This window comes from Leucopleurus acutus (genome assembly GCF_964270905.1).
Source record: "Leucopleurus acutus genome assembly, chromosome: 12".
NCBI lineage: Eukaryota > Metazoa > Chordata > Mammalia > Artiodactyla > Delphinidae > Leucopleurus > Leucopleurus acutus.
The window spans coordinates 33,953,691-33,966,809 of NC_139154.1; the positions used below are offsets into that span (position 1 = coordinate 33,953,691).

The following is a 13,119-nucleotide window of genomic DNA, read 5'->3' on the forward strand; positions in this document are numbered from 1 at the left end:
GCTTGCGACTCGCTCAAACTGAACCCACCTTCGCGGGGTGGGTGATGCTGGATCTGGTGGCAGCGCCAAATCGCTCTCCTTTCGGGGTTGGTTTCCGCCTGGGGAACTGACAGGCGACAATGGCCAGAGGGCAGGTAGGCTCCCCGAGGGTAGGGTAGCCACGCGCGCCCCGCACCTAACGACTCGGATAAGTGAACAAAAAGCGAATGCATGCAGGGGGCCAAGCTTTTGTAAACGGACAAAAATGAGCTTTCCAAGAAGCAACAGCTATCGCACGTCTTAAAAGTGACCGGTTGGTCGCCGAAGGAGCCCTGCTACTGGAGTCCCTACGGAGCGACCCGGGAAAGAGAGCCAGTGGGCGAAGACAGCCAACAAGCGAAGGCGTCGGACTCCGCAGGAGCCTCCGCCTCCCAGCCCCCCGGGAGCCCCTCCTCCCGGCCGCTCGCCCCGCCCGGATATCCGGCCTTGCCCCGCCCCCGGCTATTCGCCTCGCCCGGATATCCGGCGTGGCCCCGCCTACCGGCTACCGGTATAATGGCGCAGTGCGAGGCTGTTGTTTGTGGAAGCTCTCTGCTCTGGCCTCGGGTGTTGCTCTTCGGCGACTCCACCACCCAGGTACCGCCGCTCGGCGCCGTGCATTCCGCGGAACCCGGCTCGGCCCCCACGTGGCCCGGTCTCTTGGGCGTCCTCGCCGCGCCCTTGGGGGGGCGGCACCCTGGCCGAGAGCCGCGGGCCAGGCTTCTTCGGTGATTCCTGGCTCTCCCCTCCGCGCGGGAGGGGCCCATTCCTCCCGACTGTTATGAAGTTGTCGGGGCCGCCTTCCTGCACCCCGCTTCCCCCAGCAGATGCTGCCCCAAGGCCTGGACGCTCACAGAGCGTCGTGTCCCCGCCGCTTCCAGGGCCCCTTCGTGACACCCTGGCATTGGTTCATTTCTCGATGTTGGTAACTTCAGGGAGGATGACATCTTCAGGAGGGCAGCGCGGCTTCGCAGTCCTGGACACACGTTCCGTTTAGTCTTAGGGGGCTTGTTTGACGGATGAGACGAAGTGCAGGGAAGTTCAGGGACTTGTCCACGCCACGCGCTGGGAGTGCCAGGGCCTGGGCTGGCCGCTCTTTCCTTTCTGTGTCATTTTTCATAGGGATTTTGGGAAGACCTGGCACGTTGTGTTCATCGTAGTGTCTTCCTGGTCAGTGGCTGTTGTCCTTTTCCCTGAAAGGTACTTTGAATTTGCTCACAGCGGGAACAGTGCTTTGTGTGCCACGCGGAGCTTCCTGGGGCGTCACCTTGCACAGATCACGGCGGCGCCTGAAGCACTTCCTGCAGTTTCGTACCTCCCATTCCATGCGGAAAACACTCAACCCCCGTGCTTCCTCTGATGGAACATCTCGCCGCTCTCTTGAATGAGATGCCGCCAAGTGATACCGACCAGGGTTCTTGGCCTCCCCAATCAGTAGAAATGGATAAGAGGCCAGTCCAGAAATTCAGGCAGGGCTTGACTGGGGCTCCTGCAGCTGCAGGAGGGGAGCGAAAACAATAACAGGTTCCCTTGCTCGCTCCCGCCCCCAAAAAGGGGCCCGAGCGACGGGAGGCGAGCTCGTTCCTTACATGGGGTGAGGGTAGGGGTGTGTCCAGGGGTCGGGCGGAGGGGCGGCTGAGGTGTTTCGCCCACCCCCTGGCGGTGTTGAGAGCAGGGGGCACGCGCAGGACCCTGCTTTGGCTCTCTGCTCTTCAGAAGTGGCAGTTGGGTTTTTGGCCTTTTTTGTGTCTTGTCCATAATTTGCCCCAGCTGCGCAGGAACGCAGTTATTTTTAGTCCCTTAGCGTTTCTTTGTATTCTGTTGCTGAAGGAGGAGACGTAGGTCCAGGGGCAAGCTTTGCAGCCGAGGACGCCAGGTCCCAGATCACCTTTTCAGCCAAGATTATTTCAACTCTCATTCAAGGAAAAGTAGATGTTCTTACTTCAGGGAGGGGGAGCACGTTTTAAAACTCACCTTCCCATGGTGTTTTTCATTTTGTTTTGTTTTATTCTCACATTCAGACATGACTTCCTAAACCAGTTTTCTGTGTGTATGCTAACAATTGGCAACATTATTTTTAGGCATCTAGGGCAGTAAGGACTCTCCAAGTTCCATGGGAATGTATATCAAAAAATATTCACCCTGAGTTCTGTAATTAATTTCTTTATTCTTTCAACTATGAAGAGGTAGTGTAGTGTGGATTTCACTTCCTAACTGAACATACAGTTGATTTCATCTCTTGTACCTAGATTTAAGTAACTTTTCTAGATAACAGTGAGTCTAATATAGGTCTCAATAAAATGCAGGTGATTGGCTCAAATCCAATTGACAGGGAAGAAAACTACCTCTTGCTTCCAGAGTGCTGCTGAGGTGTAGCTCTAGTAATCCCTAAAACGACCGCGGAGCAAAGCAAATGGTGAAGGCCGAGAAGTCAGGGAGTACAAAGAGAAAACAAGAGGGGAGTTGCTGAGCAATATGGCCTAATTACATTGATGAAGCATAATGGGCTTTTCTTTCTGCAGTTTTCTTTCCAGCAGGGTGGGTGGGGAGCGTCACTGGCGGACAAGCTGGGCAGGTGAGGATAGTTCTTGATTCCTACTTGAGTGTTTATTGATGGAGAAGAGAGTGAATGATGCAGTTTGAAACAGTAAGTTCGTCCTTTTTTGTCTCTGCTGGCCTCTCCTAGTTAGTGTGTACGAGGGGTTGGGGGAGAGAAGGGCAGCGCTCAGGTTCAGCTAAACTTTGCCACCTCATGAAACCAAACCCTAGAAGTTGTAAAATGTATTAGGGGCTTGGATCCGAAAATACAGCTATTCACTATCTGAACAAGACAAGTTCTTTTTCAGTTATGGTGGGTACGATTTAAATAATTAGCAAGGAGTTCAATTGAAAGAATACAAAATATATTCTAAAACCAAAGTTGGATTTATTTTTGGATAGAGATTTTTCCCCCAGATTCTCTTTATAAAAGATATCAGATATATAAAATAAATAATAAAATATATCAGATATATAAAAAATATTTTTAAATATATCAGATTAATAAAAATAGTGATGATTTTGGTATTACATTTGCCAAACGGAAATCATTAAAAGGGAAACAATGTTCCAGTTCAGGTGCCAGAGACTTTAAAATACTTCATGTTTATTGTCTCATTTAATCTCTACAACTGCCCAGTAATACAGTGATTTATCATCCTCCTATCCATCTTATAGCTGAGAAGAATAAGGTGGAGAGAGGTAGATAACAAAGTCACACAACTAAGAAGTGTCAGGTGGCCTGGCCCCAGCGCCCAGGATCCTCCAGCTCTGGGGATGACAAGGGCCCTGCTCTCCTGTCGGAGGGTGAGTCAGCTGCTGTGCTCTGCTTAGTCAAGTGTGCGGCCCGTGAGAAGTGCTCCATAAGTACTGGCTCCTTATTTTTTAAAAATTCAGTACCTGTTTAATTAGTCCATTAACTTTTTCTCATCAAATAGAAGATATGGAAAAGCTAAATAATTATTCAAATGGTCTGAAAAACTGCAGGCATTGCAAATGTTTCTCCAGTACGTAATAATGTTAGTACTAAAATCTTGTCAGAATTGTTTACAGGTGTGATTGCTAGAAGACCATTTAATTAGCAAGTAGTTATTTTTCAGAATTGAGAGTAATTATAGGAAAAGAAGCTGCAGACAGTGTGTGGTCTGTTAGGCTTTATCTATGTCACTCTTAAAAGCATCTTGTGACAGCAGGCACAAAACCGAGCGGCCACCGGGAGGCCTCAGCTGGGTGAGTCCCGCCTCCCCTCTCCTGGGCTCACTGCCCTCGGCCAAGCCCGAGAGAGCCCGTTGTGAACCAGAGTGGCACCGCGACCCGGGAGCTAGAACCCAGGCAGAGCGGGCTCCTCCTGTGGGCGGGCGGGCGCGCCCACCTTCCACCAGGCAGGCCCACGGGAGAAAGCAGGAGGCCGTGTCGGGAGGGGTGCGCGGCAGAGGGACCGCAGCTCCAGCCCAGCCCCGCCTTTGTGTGCCGGCAGAGCCGCCCTTTGTCCCACACCGACAGCTGCCCGAAGGAACGCGGTCTTCAGCCAGGTTGACGCTGGGGGTGAATCTTGCAGAGACTGTCTGCTTCAGCCACGTGCAAGGCCCAGAACTGACTTGATTCAGTGTTTTAATTTCACCTAACTTCCAAGTTTGAAGGCTATTAAGAGTCACCTTACTGTGACTGCCCTTCTGTACTAACTACGTGGATAGCAATAAATTTAAAATATGTAATTGTGTCCCATAGTGACGTCCTTAAGTTTTAGCTTTAAATAAGATCTTTGTATACTCAGTACAAAAAGCATTTTAACCATTCTTAAATCCACTTAAATGCTTTTAATTTATTGATATATTTTCATCAATCTTTTTTTAGCCTTATCCAAGTATTTAACCAAAAATACTTGGTTTGAAAGGTTAGAAAAAACTCACCTTTTTCAGTTTTTAAAAGCTTCTGTTTGCTTTTAAAGATATGCTCTTGCCTGTTGTCATTTATAAAAACCTAATTTACATTTTTTCTGGAAGGCAATCAATCTTACAGCCTGGATGTTTTGGAAGGAATCTTTCAGTTAATTCCTATCCTTTTCCCAACTTCATCTGAACTTAAATACCTGTTATTAGCCAGGAATTCATGTAAAAACCTTTCTTAATTTTCCAGTTTCTTCCAGCGTTTTGAATAACTTGGGCACTATTGATTATGTTATTCAATCCAGAGAAATTCAGATATTCTTCCCCTTTCAGAAGGGAACTTTAACAGTTTCAACCATGGGCCTCACTAGCAGTTTTTTTGGTTCACAGCCTTATAATAATGATATATATTAAAATCTATAATGGCTGGCGTTTATTGAGCTCCTTGTACGTATCTGGCCACTACATTACTTTTAATCTTCACATATCCTAGCAGATTGGGTATTAGTGTTCATCTCTCACAGCTGGGAAGACTGAGGCCCGGAGAAATTAATTAAGTTGTCAAGGCCTCCTTGCCAGTCGAGGGCAGCGAGATCCAGGCACTGGCTGCTCTGCGTCACTGCCACAGCATACAGGCCTCAGGGAGGGAGCTGTTCTGCCTCTTGCTTTTTTTTTTGCGGTACGCGGGCCTCTCACTGTTGTGGCCTCTCCCGTTGTGGAGGACAGGCTCTGGACGCGCAGGCTCAGCGGCCATGGCTCACGGGCCCAGCCGCTCCGCCTGCCTCTTGCTTTTTAAAGTGCTGCCGTGCGTGACTGAACTACTGGATGGATGTAAGACAGACTTGTCAAAATTCTAGAGTGTTCCATTTTAAAGTATTCTAAGTGGAGGCTTTAAAATGGCTAGTCAGCATTTTGTAATCGTTACACACTAAAAACACAAGAACCACACTTAGAAATAAACGTGGCTGAAATTTTGTTGCCCCCAAGGCTTATAAATGCTGAGAAGCGTCAAACAGGAGTCCCCCCTGCAGTTCTCTGGCCTCTGGTGCTTGGCCCTTGGCCTGCAGTTATTTCTTGGTGCCCTAGCTTCTCTGCTTAGTTGCTTATATGTAGGAATTTGAACCGTACACCAAAATTAACCACATCGGTTTGCTAACCGTCAATTGAAGTTGGAGATTCATTGGGAAAAAAATTTTTTTTAGTGGACAACTTGAAACATCTACAAACCTACCCGAAGTCACAGCTACTCAGTGTTGGAGCTGGGATTCTAACGCAGGCAGCCAGCTCAGTTTCCATGGTTGGTTTTTTCAGTATACCATACAGTACTGTGAATCAAATCATACATTTTTAAGAAGGAATAAAATGCCCGTTAAACTGGTTTAAACTGAAACACAACTAATACATATTTACTAAAACTACTGAATCAAAACCACCGGGTAATAGTGAGAACCGTGTGTCAGTGTAGTTTGGCACCTGTAACAAATGCACCCACTGGTGGGTGGTGTAGGTCGTCGGGGAGTGGGGCTGGGGGTTAGGGGAAGTCTGTACCTTCTGCTCAGTCTTTCCGTAAACCTAAACCTCCCCTTAAAAAACGGTCTGTAAAATAAGTCTCAGGAATTCCGTGTACACTTATCCCATTAGAGTTCCAGCTTATTAGTGCCTTTCTACCTTTAATACCTGCCTGCTGTAAACTCCATTTCAAAAGTATCCCATTGACCATGCATGAAATCAGCTAGTCTGCATAGCCCCTCTGTTCATTATTATTCATAACCTCTCTCGTCAAGGAATGGGATGGACTTGCTACATCTTGGGACCATGAAGGCGACGAACATGCCTCAACTCTGCTGCTGCTCTGATCTTACCAAAGTGACACCTGGGCAGCAGCAGGGCCATGGCACAGAGCGGGCACTGTGAGCCCAAGCACACCCTCCCACACGGAAGGTTGGCTACAGGCGACCAGAAATAGTTCTTTGCACACAATTATTCTTTTTTTTATTATTATTTTAAAATTTATTTTTTAATTTATTTTTTTGGCTGCATTGGGTCTTTATTGCACGCAGGCTTTCTCTAGTTGCGGCGAGCAGGGGCTGCTGTTCATTGTGGTGCACGGGCTTCTCATTGCGGTGGCTTCTCGTTGCGGAGCACGGGCTCTAGGTGCGTGGGCTTCAGTAGTTGTGGCACGTGGGCTCAGTAGTTGTGGCTCTCGGGCCCTAGGGCACAGGCTTAGTAGTTGTGGCGCACGGGCTTAGTTGTTCCGCGGCATGTGGGATCTTCCCGGGCCAGGGCTCGAACTCGTGTCTCCTGCATCGGCAGGCGGATTCTTAACCACTGTGCCACCAGGGAAGTCCCTACAATTCATCTTTAAAATTTTTTCATTTCAGAAAATGCGATGTTCTGAATCGTGGATTTTCGGGTTACAGTACCAGATGGGTGACAATTATCCTGCCGAGGCTAACCGGAAGGGGAGCAGTTTGCACAGCCCAGCAGCAGGTACAGTTTTCTTCGGTGCCAGTGACAGTGCGCTAAAAGGTAAAGCATTATTGTTTTCCTAGTTCATTTTTAATTGTTTTTTTCGTTAGGGCAAACTTAAATTTATATACTTTTTTCATCTGTTTACCTATCTCCCAGTAGGTAAAGTTTTGCCAAATTTATAATGAGTTCCCTGAATTTACTTCCTTGTATTTCTTCTGGCTTTCTTTAATGTCAGTGAATTTTATTCCCGACTTATTTTCTACATGCCTGGGTCGTTGGCAGACCTAAAATTTCAAGCACTTAGAGTCCAGTAGTGCTGTGCTCAATTTCTAATGTTTCTTTCTCTTTAGTTGATGTAGTTGGCATCAGAGAGGTCAAACTGGACACCTTGCTGTGTGACTCACACTGATGGAGAAAGGGTAGCTCAGGGCAGCAGCGCCCTGACCCAGCACAGGCTTGACTCCTGGGCGATGGGAAGCAGGTCTGAACAGGAGACATGTCTCCGTATTTTTGGAAGAACTGCTGCTGTGACTAGAGGCACAGGCCTTTCTTCCTTTCCTACTCGTGAAAGGAGAGCCCTCTGCTCAGCATAAAGGAGAAGAGTAGTCAACTTCCAGAGGCTTCTCCCATGCCCCACCCCCGGCAGCGAAGGTCTGCTATTAACAGGCACACGGTCGGGCCTCTCCGGTGAGGCTGGAGAGAAGGGAAGGAAGGGACAGCTGCTGACTGTGATGCAAGGAAGTCTTGCCGCCTGTGAGAGCACAGACTACAGGTGTTAGTGGAGACTGTAAGCTCACTCCAAAAAAACCCAGAAGTTTTCAAACAGGTGAATTTCTATCAAATTTAGGACAAGGAGAAATACTTTCTAAGTATAAAAACTTAAGAGGAAATTGCAGTGGAGGAAACTGCAAAGGAAAAAATAGATTTGTGAAATAAATTAGCTGTGTCAAAAAAACTATTAAAAAAAGAAAATGACACATTAAGGAAAATGTTTGCAAAAGCATGAGAGACAAAAGGTTAATGTCTTTAATGTAGAAATCAATTAAGAAAAATGTTAACTCCAGTTTAAAAAATAGGCAAAGGCAGGAACAGGTAATTGAAACAGGAGAAATTTAGTAGCCAGTACATGTTTGAAAATGTGTAAAACTTCTGTTATCCACAAAATGAAAACTGAAACAGTTTTGGTTTTTTGACTCTCAAATCCATGGTTTTAAGCAGTAATACTTACAGCTGACAAGTGTGGAAAACAGGCACTCTTACAGCACTGGTGGGAAAACTTGAAACCTTTCTGGAAAGCTTCCCTAGAGACTTCCCTCATCTAGGAACCCAGCCTAAGGAAACACCTAGTATGTAATGCAGCCAGGTATATGTGTAAAGACTTCTATGCACAGGTATTTATAATAGCAAAACATTAGAATGCTGCACAGTAAGGAAACAGAAGCATCCAGTGTGGTCACCCGACACCTAAACACCATGGTTTTGAGGACTTTTTGTAGGAACAGAGATGCTCATAATGTTATGTGAAAAAAAGCACAATATGGTCGTTTATCTTCAGTGTGATCCCTCTTTTTTCTAAGTCTCCATATCTGCATGGAAAAGACTGGGAAGAAGCATGACCAGGTGCCAGCAGTGGTTTTCTGGGTGGCAGGATCATGAGTGCTGTTGCTTTTCTCCTAGATTATACTTACGTGTGGTTTGCAAATGGCCTGCAGGGAGCCGTGTGTGAGCCTGTCTAGAAGGAATCCTTTGCAGTGACGTTAGCTGTTGCTTAGTTTATTTATTGAGGGCTTCCTTCCCGGCAGGCACCTTGCTCTAAGTGCCTTACACACTTTGCTGATGTAATTTTCACAGCTACCCTATGAGGTAGACCCTACTCTCATCCTCATTTTACCAGCGAGGAAACGGAGGTACAGAAAGGCTGATCATTTGTCCAAGGGCACGTGGCTAGCCAGTGACAAAGCCGGGCTAGAACCTGGGCAGGCTCACTGCCCAGCGCAGGTCTTACTTCTTAACAAATTCAGCCTAATTGACTAATAGCCACATGACCAGTAAAGGAGGAAAGACAAGAGCGCTTACAAGGCCCCGAGCCAGAGCCTTTGGAGTCTGTTTTATGTAGGACTCTGTACTTGAACTCTTCCCCCTTCTCTTTCTGCGCTTGGCGCTAAACAGTTCCCCAGCGACGTCACGAGTTATGCCCATTTGTGAATGTGCATTAACCTTAATTGTCATCACTTACAGCAAATGTGCATTTGGGCTGAAGTGTCCGCGTTCCTCCCAAACAGGTGAGAACCCCAAGCAGCGCATCCCCCTGGAGGAGTACGCGGCAAACCTGACGAGCATGGTGCAGCACCTGCAGCCCGTGGGCGTGCCCGAGAGCAGGCTCATCCGCATCACGCCGCCGCCGCTCTGTGAGGCCGCACGGGGACAGGAGCGGGTGAGCTCCTGAGCTCAGGTGAGCGCGGGCCCGGATGCCAGGCCCAGGGAGGAGCAAGTGGGACCTGGTCTCCAGCCTGGGGCCTCGGCTTCTTGGGGGTCTGTGAATTCCCGTCTGTCTGCTTTAGTCGACAGAAGTTAAAGCAGAGCTCCCAGCATGTCGTAGCGTGACACAGAAAAGGATTCTGGCCGTGCGTGAGTCAGGCCCCGGGCCTGGTATCTGCCCGACTCCGGGGTGCACAGGAGGCCACTGCCGTGGCACTGAGGGTCGGGCTGGCTGCGCTCTGACACTGACATCCGCACTCGGGGTGTTTTCCTGACTTCTGAACGGCAGGGGGAGGTTGCTTTGCCCATTTCCACCTGCACGTGGCCCCTTCTCCGCTGCCACCAGTTGCCGCTGCCAACTGGTGGTTGAGTGATTGGAGGCTGCTCCGGGGCTCGCCAGCGCCAGGGTTCTGGCTCCCGTTCTGTCCCCACCAACTATGCATCTTGGCACTTTTATGTGCTATACCAGGACCTGGCCAGGTGCGCAGGATACAGAGATGACTAGAACCCAGTAACTGCTGTTGGGCTAGCAGGGGAGCTAGGCCAGCTGTCATCACATATTTGAAGGGCGCCGTCACATGAAGAGGACAGAAGGCCCTGCTTGTTAGCTCCAGAGGGCAAAGGGAAGACCCCCATGGGCACCATCAAGGGCGATTTTAGGTCAAAATGATCGCTTGTGAGGTGGAAAGTCGCTACAGGAAGCATTCAGGCTGAGCCTGGACGGGCAGAGGAGTGTGGCCAGAGCTCAGTGCTTCTCACGTTGCAGGTCACAACCCATGCGCGGATCGCGAAACCAAGTGAGTTGTGACATTTTTTTAATGGACTATAATAGAATAAAAAAATCTGTATCTAGAATGTGGTGGGCACCTCTCATGAGACTGTTGCACTCTTGTAGACGTGTGTGTAATGAGTCCTGCTGTATCACTCTAGTTTTAGCCAGGTTTATGACTTTGGACCACGTGTGGTTCTCCTGTGGTCCCAGATTAGCAGATCAGTGTCATCTGGGAACTTGTTAGAAGTGCAGATTCTTGGACTCATCCCAGACGTGTGGAAGCAGAAGTCTAGGGGAGCGCCCAGTGCATCCCCCGGTGATCCTGCTGTACCTGAGTGTGAGAGTCCCCACACTGCGGGGGCGGTGGGCAAACCACGCCCCATCGCCTACAACAAGTACAGTTTCACTGGCCAGGCCCATGGTCTACATGTTGTCTGTGGCCACTTTGGAGCTGTGACGGCAGGGCTGAATAGTTGCCCGTAAAGCCTGACTCCTGTCCAGCCCATGGCAGAGAAAGGTTGCCGACCCCCAGGCTGGCCTGAGTGACCTCTGTGCTCCCTTCCAGCTCTTGCCTTCTCTGGTCCAAAGTCTACAAGTGACTTTTCCACTACGTGGCTGTGGCTTCTCATTACACATAACAATTCGGGGCCTGAGCCCAGTGGTCCTCCCCACCATACCCCGTAGCGGTCACCTGCCCAACTCCGTTCGCCTCTGGCCTGCACTCTAGCCAAGCCGCTCAGCTACCCCGGCCTTTTCTGCCTCTGTGTCTATTCGGTGTCCTCTAGATGCCCTCCATGGCCCCTCATCCCCATCGTCCTTGGTCCTGTGCTGGGGAGGGCAGCACACTAGTGACCCGTGAGGCCCGTCCTGTGTCCCCCAAGCCCCGTGGCTGGCCCACTTTGGGTCTGTAAGCACACGCCTGTTCCCTTGAACTGAGAAACCCTCCAGGTAGTAGAACTTGCACAAAGACCAGCACTTGGGTTTATCATTTGCATAAAATCCAGCAGTTGGATTTTCTCTTCTCCATAGGGTGCAAATTAAATCGCCTCAACTCAGTCGTTGGTGAATATGCCAGGGCCTATTTACAAGCAGCCCAGGACTGTGGGATTGATGCACTTGACCTGTGGACCCTGATGCAGAAGGACAGTCAGGTATAGTGGCATGCTCGGTCCTGTCGGGTGAGTAGGGTCACGCAGAAGTGACCAGGCTGTGCACTGTCCTCCTGGAGCAGCTCTGAGTGGGTGAGACAGTTGTCCTTTTCACCAAATGGAATGAAAACGTTGGCTGGAGTGGAGGAGCTGCAGGGCCGCCTGCACACTCAGCACCGTGCTTGGCCTGGTGCTGTACCGGCACCATGCTCTGGGAACCCCTTTAATAGGAGTTGGCATGTAGTGAAATGAATCAATGGTTCATATTTAAGAACGTCTAGGCCAAGTTTTATAATATGGAGAGGGGGAAAGTTAAAAGAGGCAAAACAATGCATTTAAGTAGAATATGGTATTAACTAAAATTCATATTTGAGGTATGGAGTTCTAATTGGTTTATAGCCAGAAAGCCCACTTACAAATATAAAAGGTAAAAAGCCAGTCCCCGTGCAGAATGACACAGCCACCCCGGAAGACAGCACGACAGCCTCCTGTACAGTTAAATAAACGCACGCTTACGTGGGACCCAGCAGTCCCACCGCAGACGAGAAGGCCACGTTTGTGTTCCTCTGCAGCCTGACTGGACTTGACCCACCTTGTGCGTTCCCAGGTCGGGAGCAGGCTTGGCCACGTGACCGCTGAGACAGCACCCAGAGCTGTGTTTTTGTCTGCGTTACGCTTCCACCTGAGATGGTTTGGAAAAGTAATGCTGCTAGAGAAAAGGAAACTGCAGACTGCTGGGCTAGTGGCTCTTTGAAGTCCTTTTAGACTTACCTAATGTATTAAGAGTCCAGAGCTGGGGAGGTCTTCCTCAGCGATCATCTGACCTAACAAACACAGCAGAGATGAGAAAACTAAGGCCCGGGAGGAGTGCGGCTAATCGGAATCCCTGGTCTGCAAGTCATGAACCAGTTCCAAGTTCTAATGGGGATGGGCAGAGCTCCCGCATAGGGAAAGGATTCTTCCCCAAAGGAGAAGGGGCTCCAGGGGTGGGGCGTCTGGACTCTGGACAGTACAAAGTCTTTTCATCTAATACTGTGCCTGTCAATTTAATTCCTAGACTGAGAAGAGTCAAAAACAATTTGACACACTGGGCCCTGAGCTCTTGTAACAAATTTTTCACTTTGTTGGCTACATCAACGTGCTGTACTCACTCATTGATCCTCTTCTTCCGTCTGCTGACTTGGAAGGACACTTCGGCTCAGGCGCTCATTAATGGTGTGAGGTTCTGTGACGCTCCATGTGTCATATGCAGACACTGTCCCTCCACAAAGGGCGTGGGAGCATTTGATGAGCTAACGCAGCACCAGAGGCTGCTGTTCAGGCCGGGGACTCGCCGCCTGGGGCCACAGCTGGGAGACCAGCCACCCCTTTAACTGTGTTCTCTTCCCCTTACAGGACTTTTCTTCTTCCTGTTTGTCAGACGGACTACATTTATCACCAAAAGGAAATGAGTTTTTGTTCTCCCATCTTTGGCCTTCGATAGAGAAGAAAGTCTCTTCACTGCTTTTGCTGCTCCCTTAACTGGCGAGACATGGCAGAAGCAAAACCAGAACTAAGTCTTCTGGGAGATGGGGCCCACTAGTCACCGAAAACCAAGTCCAGCTGTTAATCTACAGAACAGGAAGTCGCCAGTGCACAAAGACCCCAAGATAAGTGGTCAGAGAAGTTTAAACCTTTGCTCATGACCCTGCAATAAAAATCACAGACATCTGCCACCAAGATTAATAAAAGCACTGGAATTTTTCAGGACAGCTTTGTAGGTGCGTCCTGGTTTGATAATAAATATTTATTGATGGATGCAGGTGTC

At 49.0% G+C, this 13,119-nt stretch overlaps 1 protein-coding gene and 1 pseudogene across 2 annotated transcripts; both read left to right on the plus strand.

Annotated features, from left to right (window-relative positions):
- Positions 1-534: 534 nt before the first annotated feature.
- IAH1 (isoamyl acetate hydrolyzing esterase 1 (putative)) lies at positions 535-11,296 on the plus strand (the record flags this gene model as incomplete). The annotated part of the gene is made up of 4 exons (XM_082851597.1): positions 535-615; positions 6,824-6,971; positions 9,197-9,366; positions 11,194-11,296. 3 exons carry the CDS (start codon positions 535-537, stop codon positions 9,358-9,360), a joined length of 393 nt encoding a protein of 130 aa, XP_082707723.1. The 3' UTR covers positions 9,361-9,366; positions 11,194-11,296.
- Positions 10,169-13,103, plus strand: LOC309970141 (isoamyl acetate-hydrolyzing esterase 1 homolog; annotated as a pseudogene). The gene is made up of 4 exons (XR_014327204.1): positions 10,169-10,189; positions 10,375-10,501; positions 11,077-11,315; positions 12,708-13,103. The product of XR_014327204.1 is annotated as an isoamyl acetate-hydrolyzing esterase 1 homolog (transcript).
- The last annotated feature ends 16 nt before the right edge of the window (positions 13,104-13,119 follow it).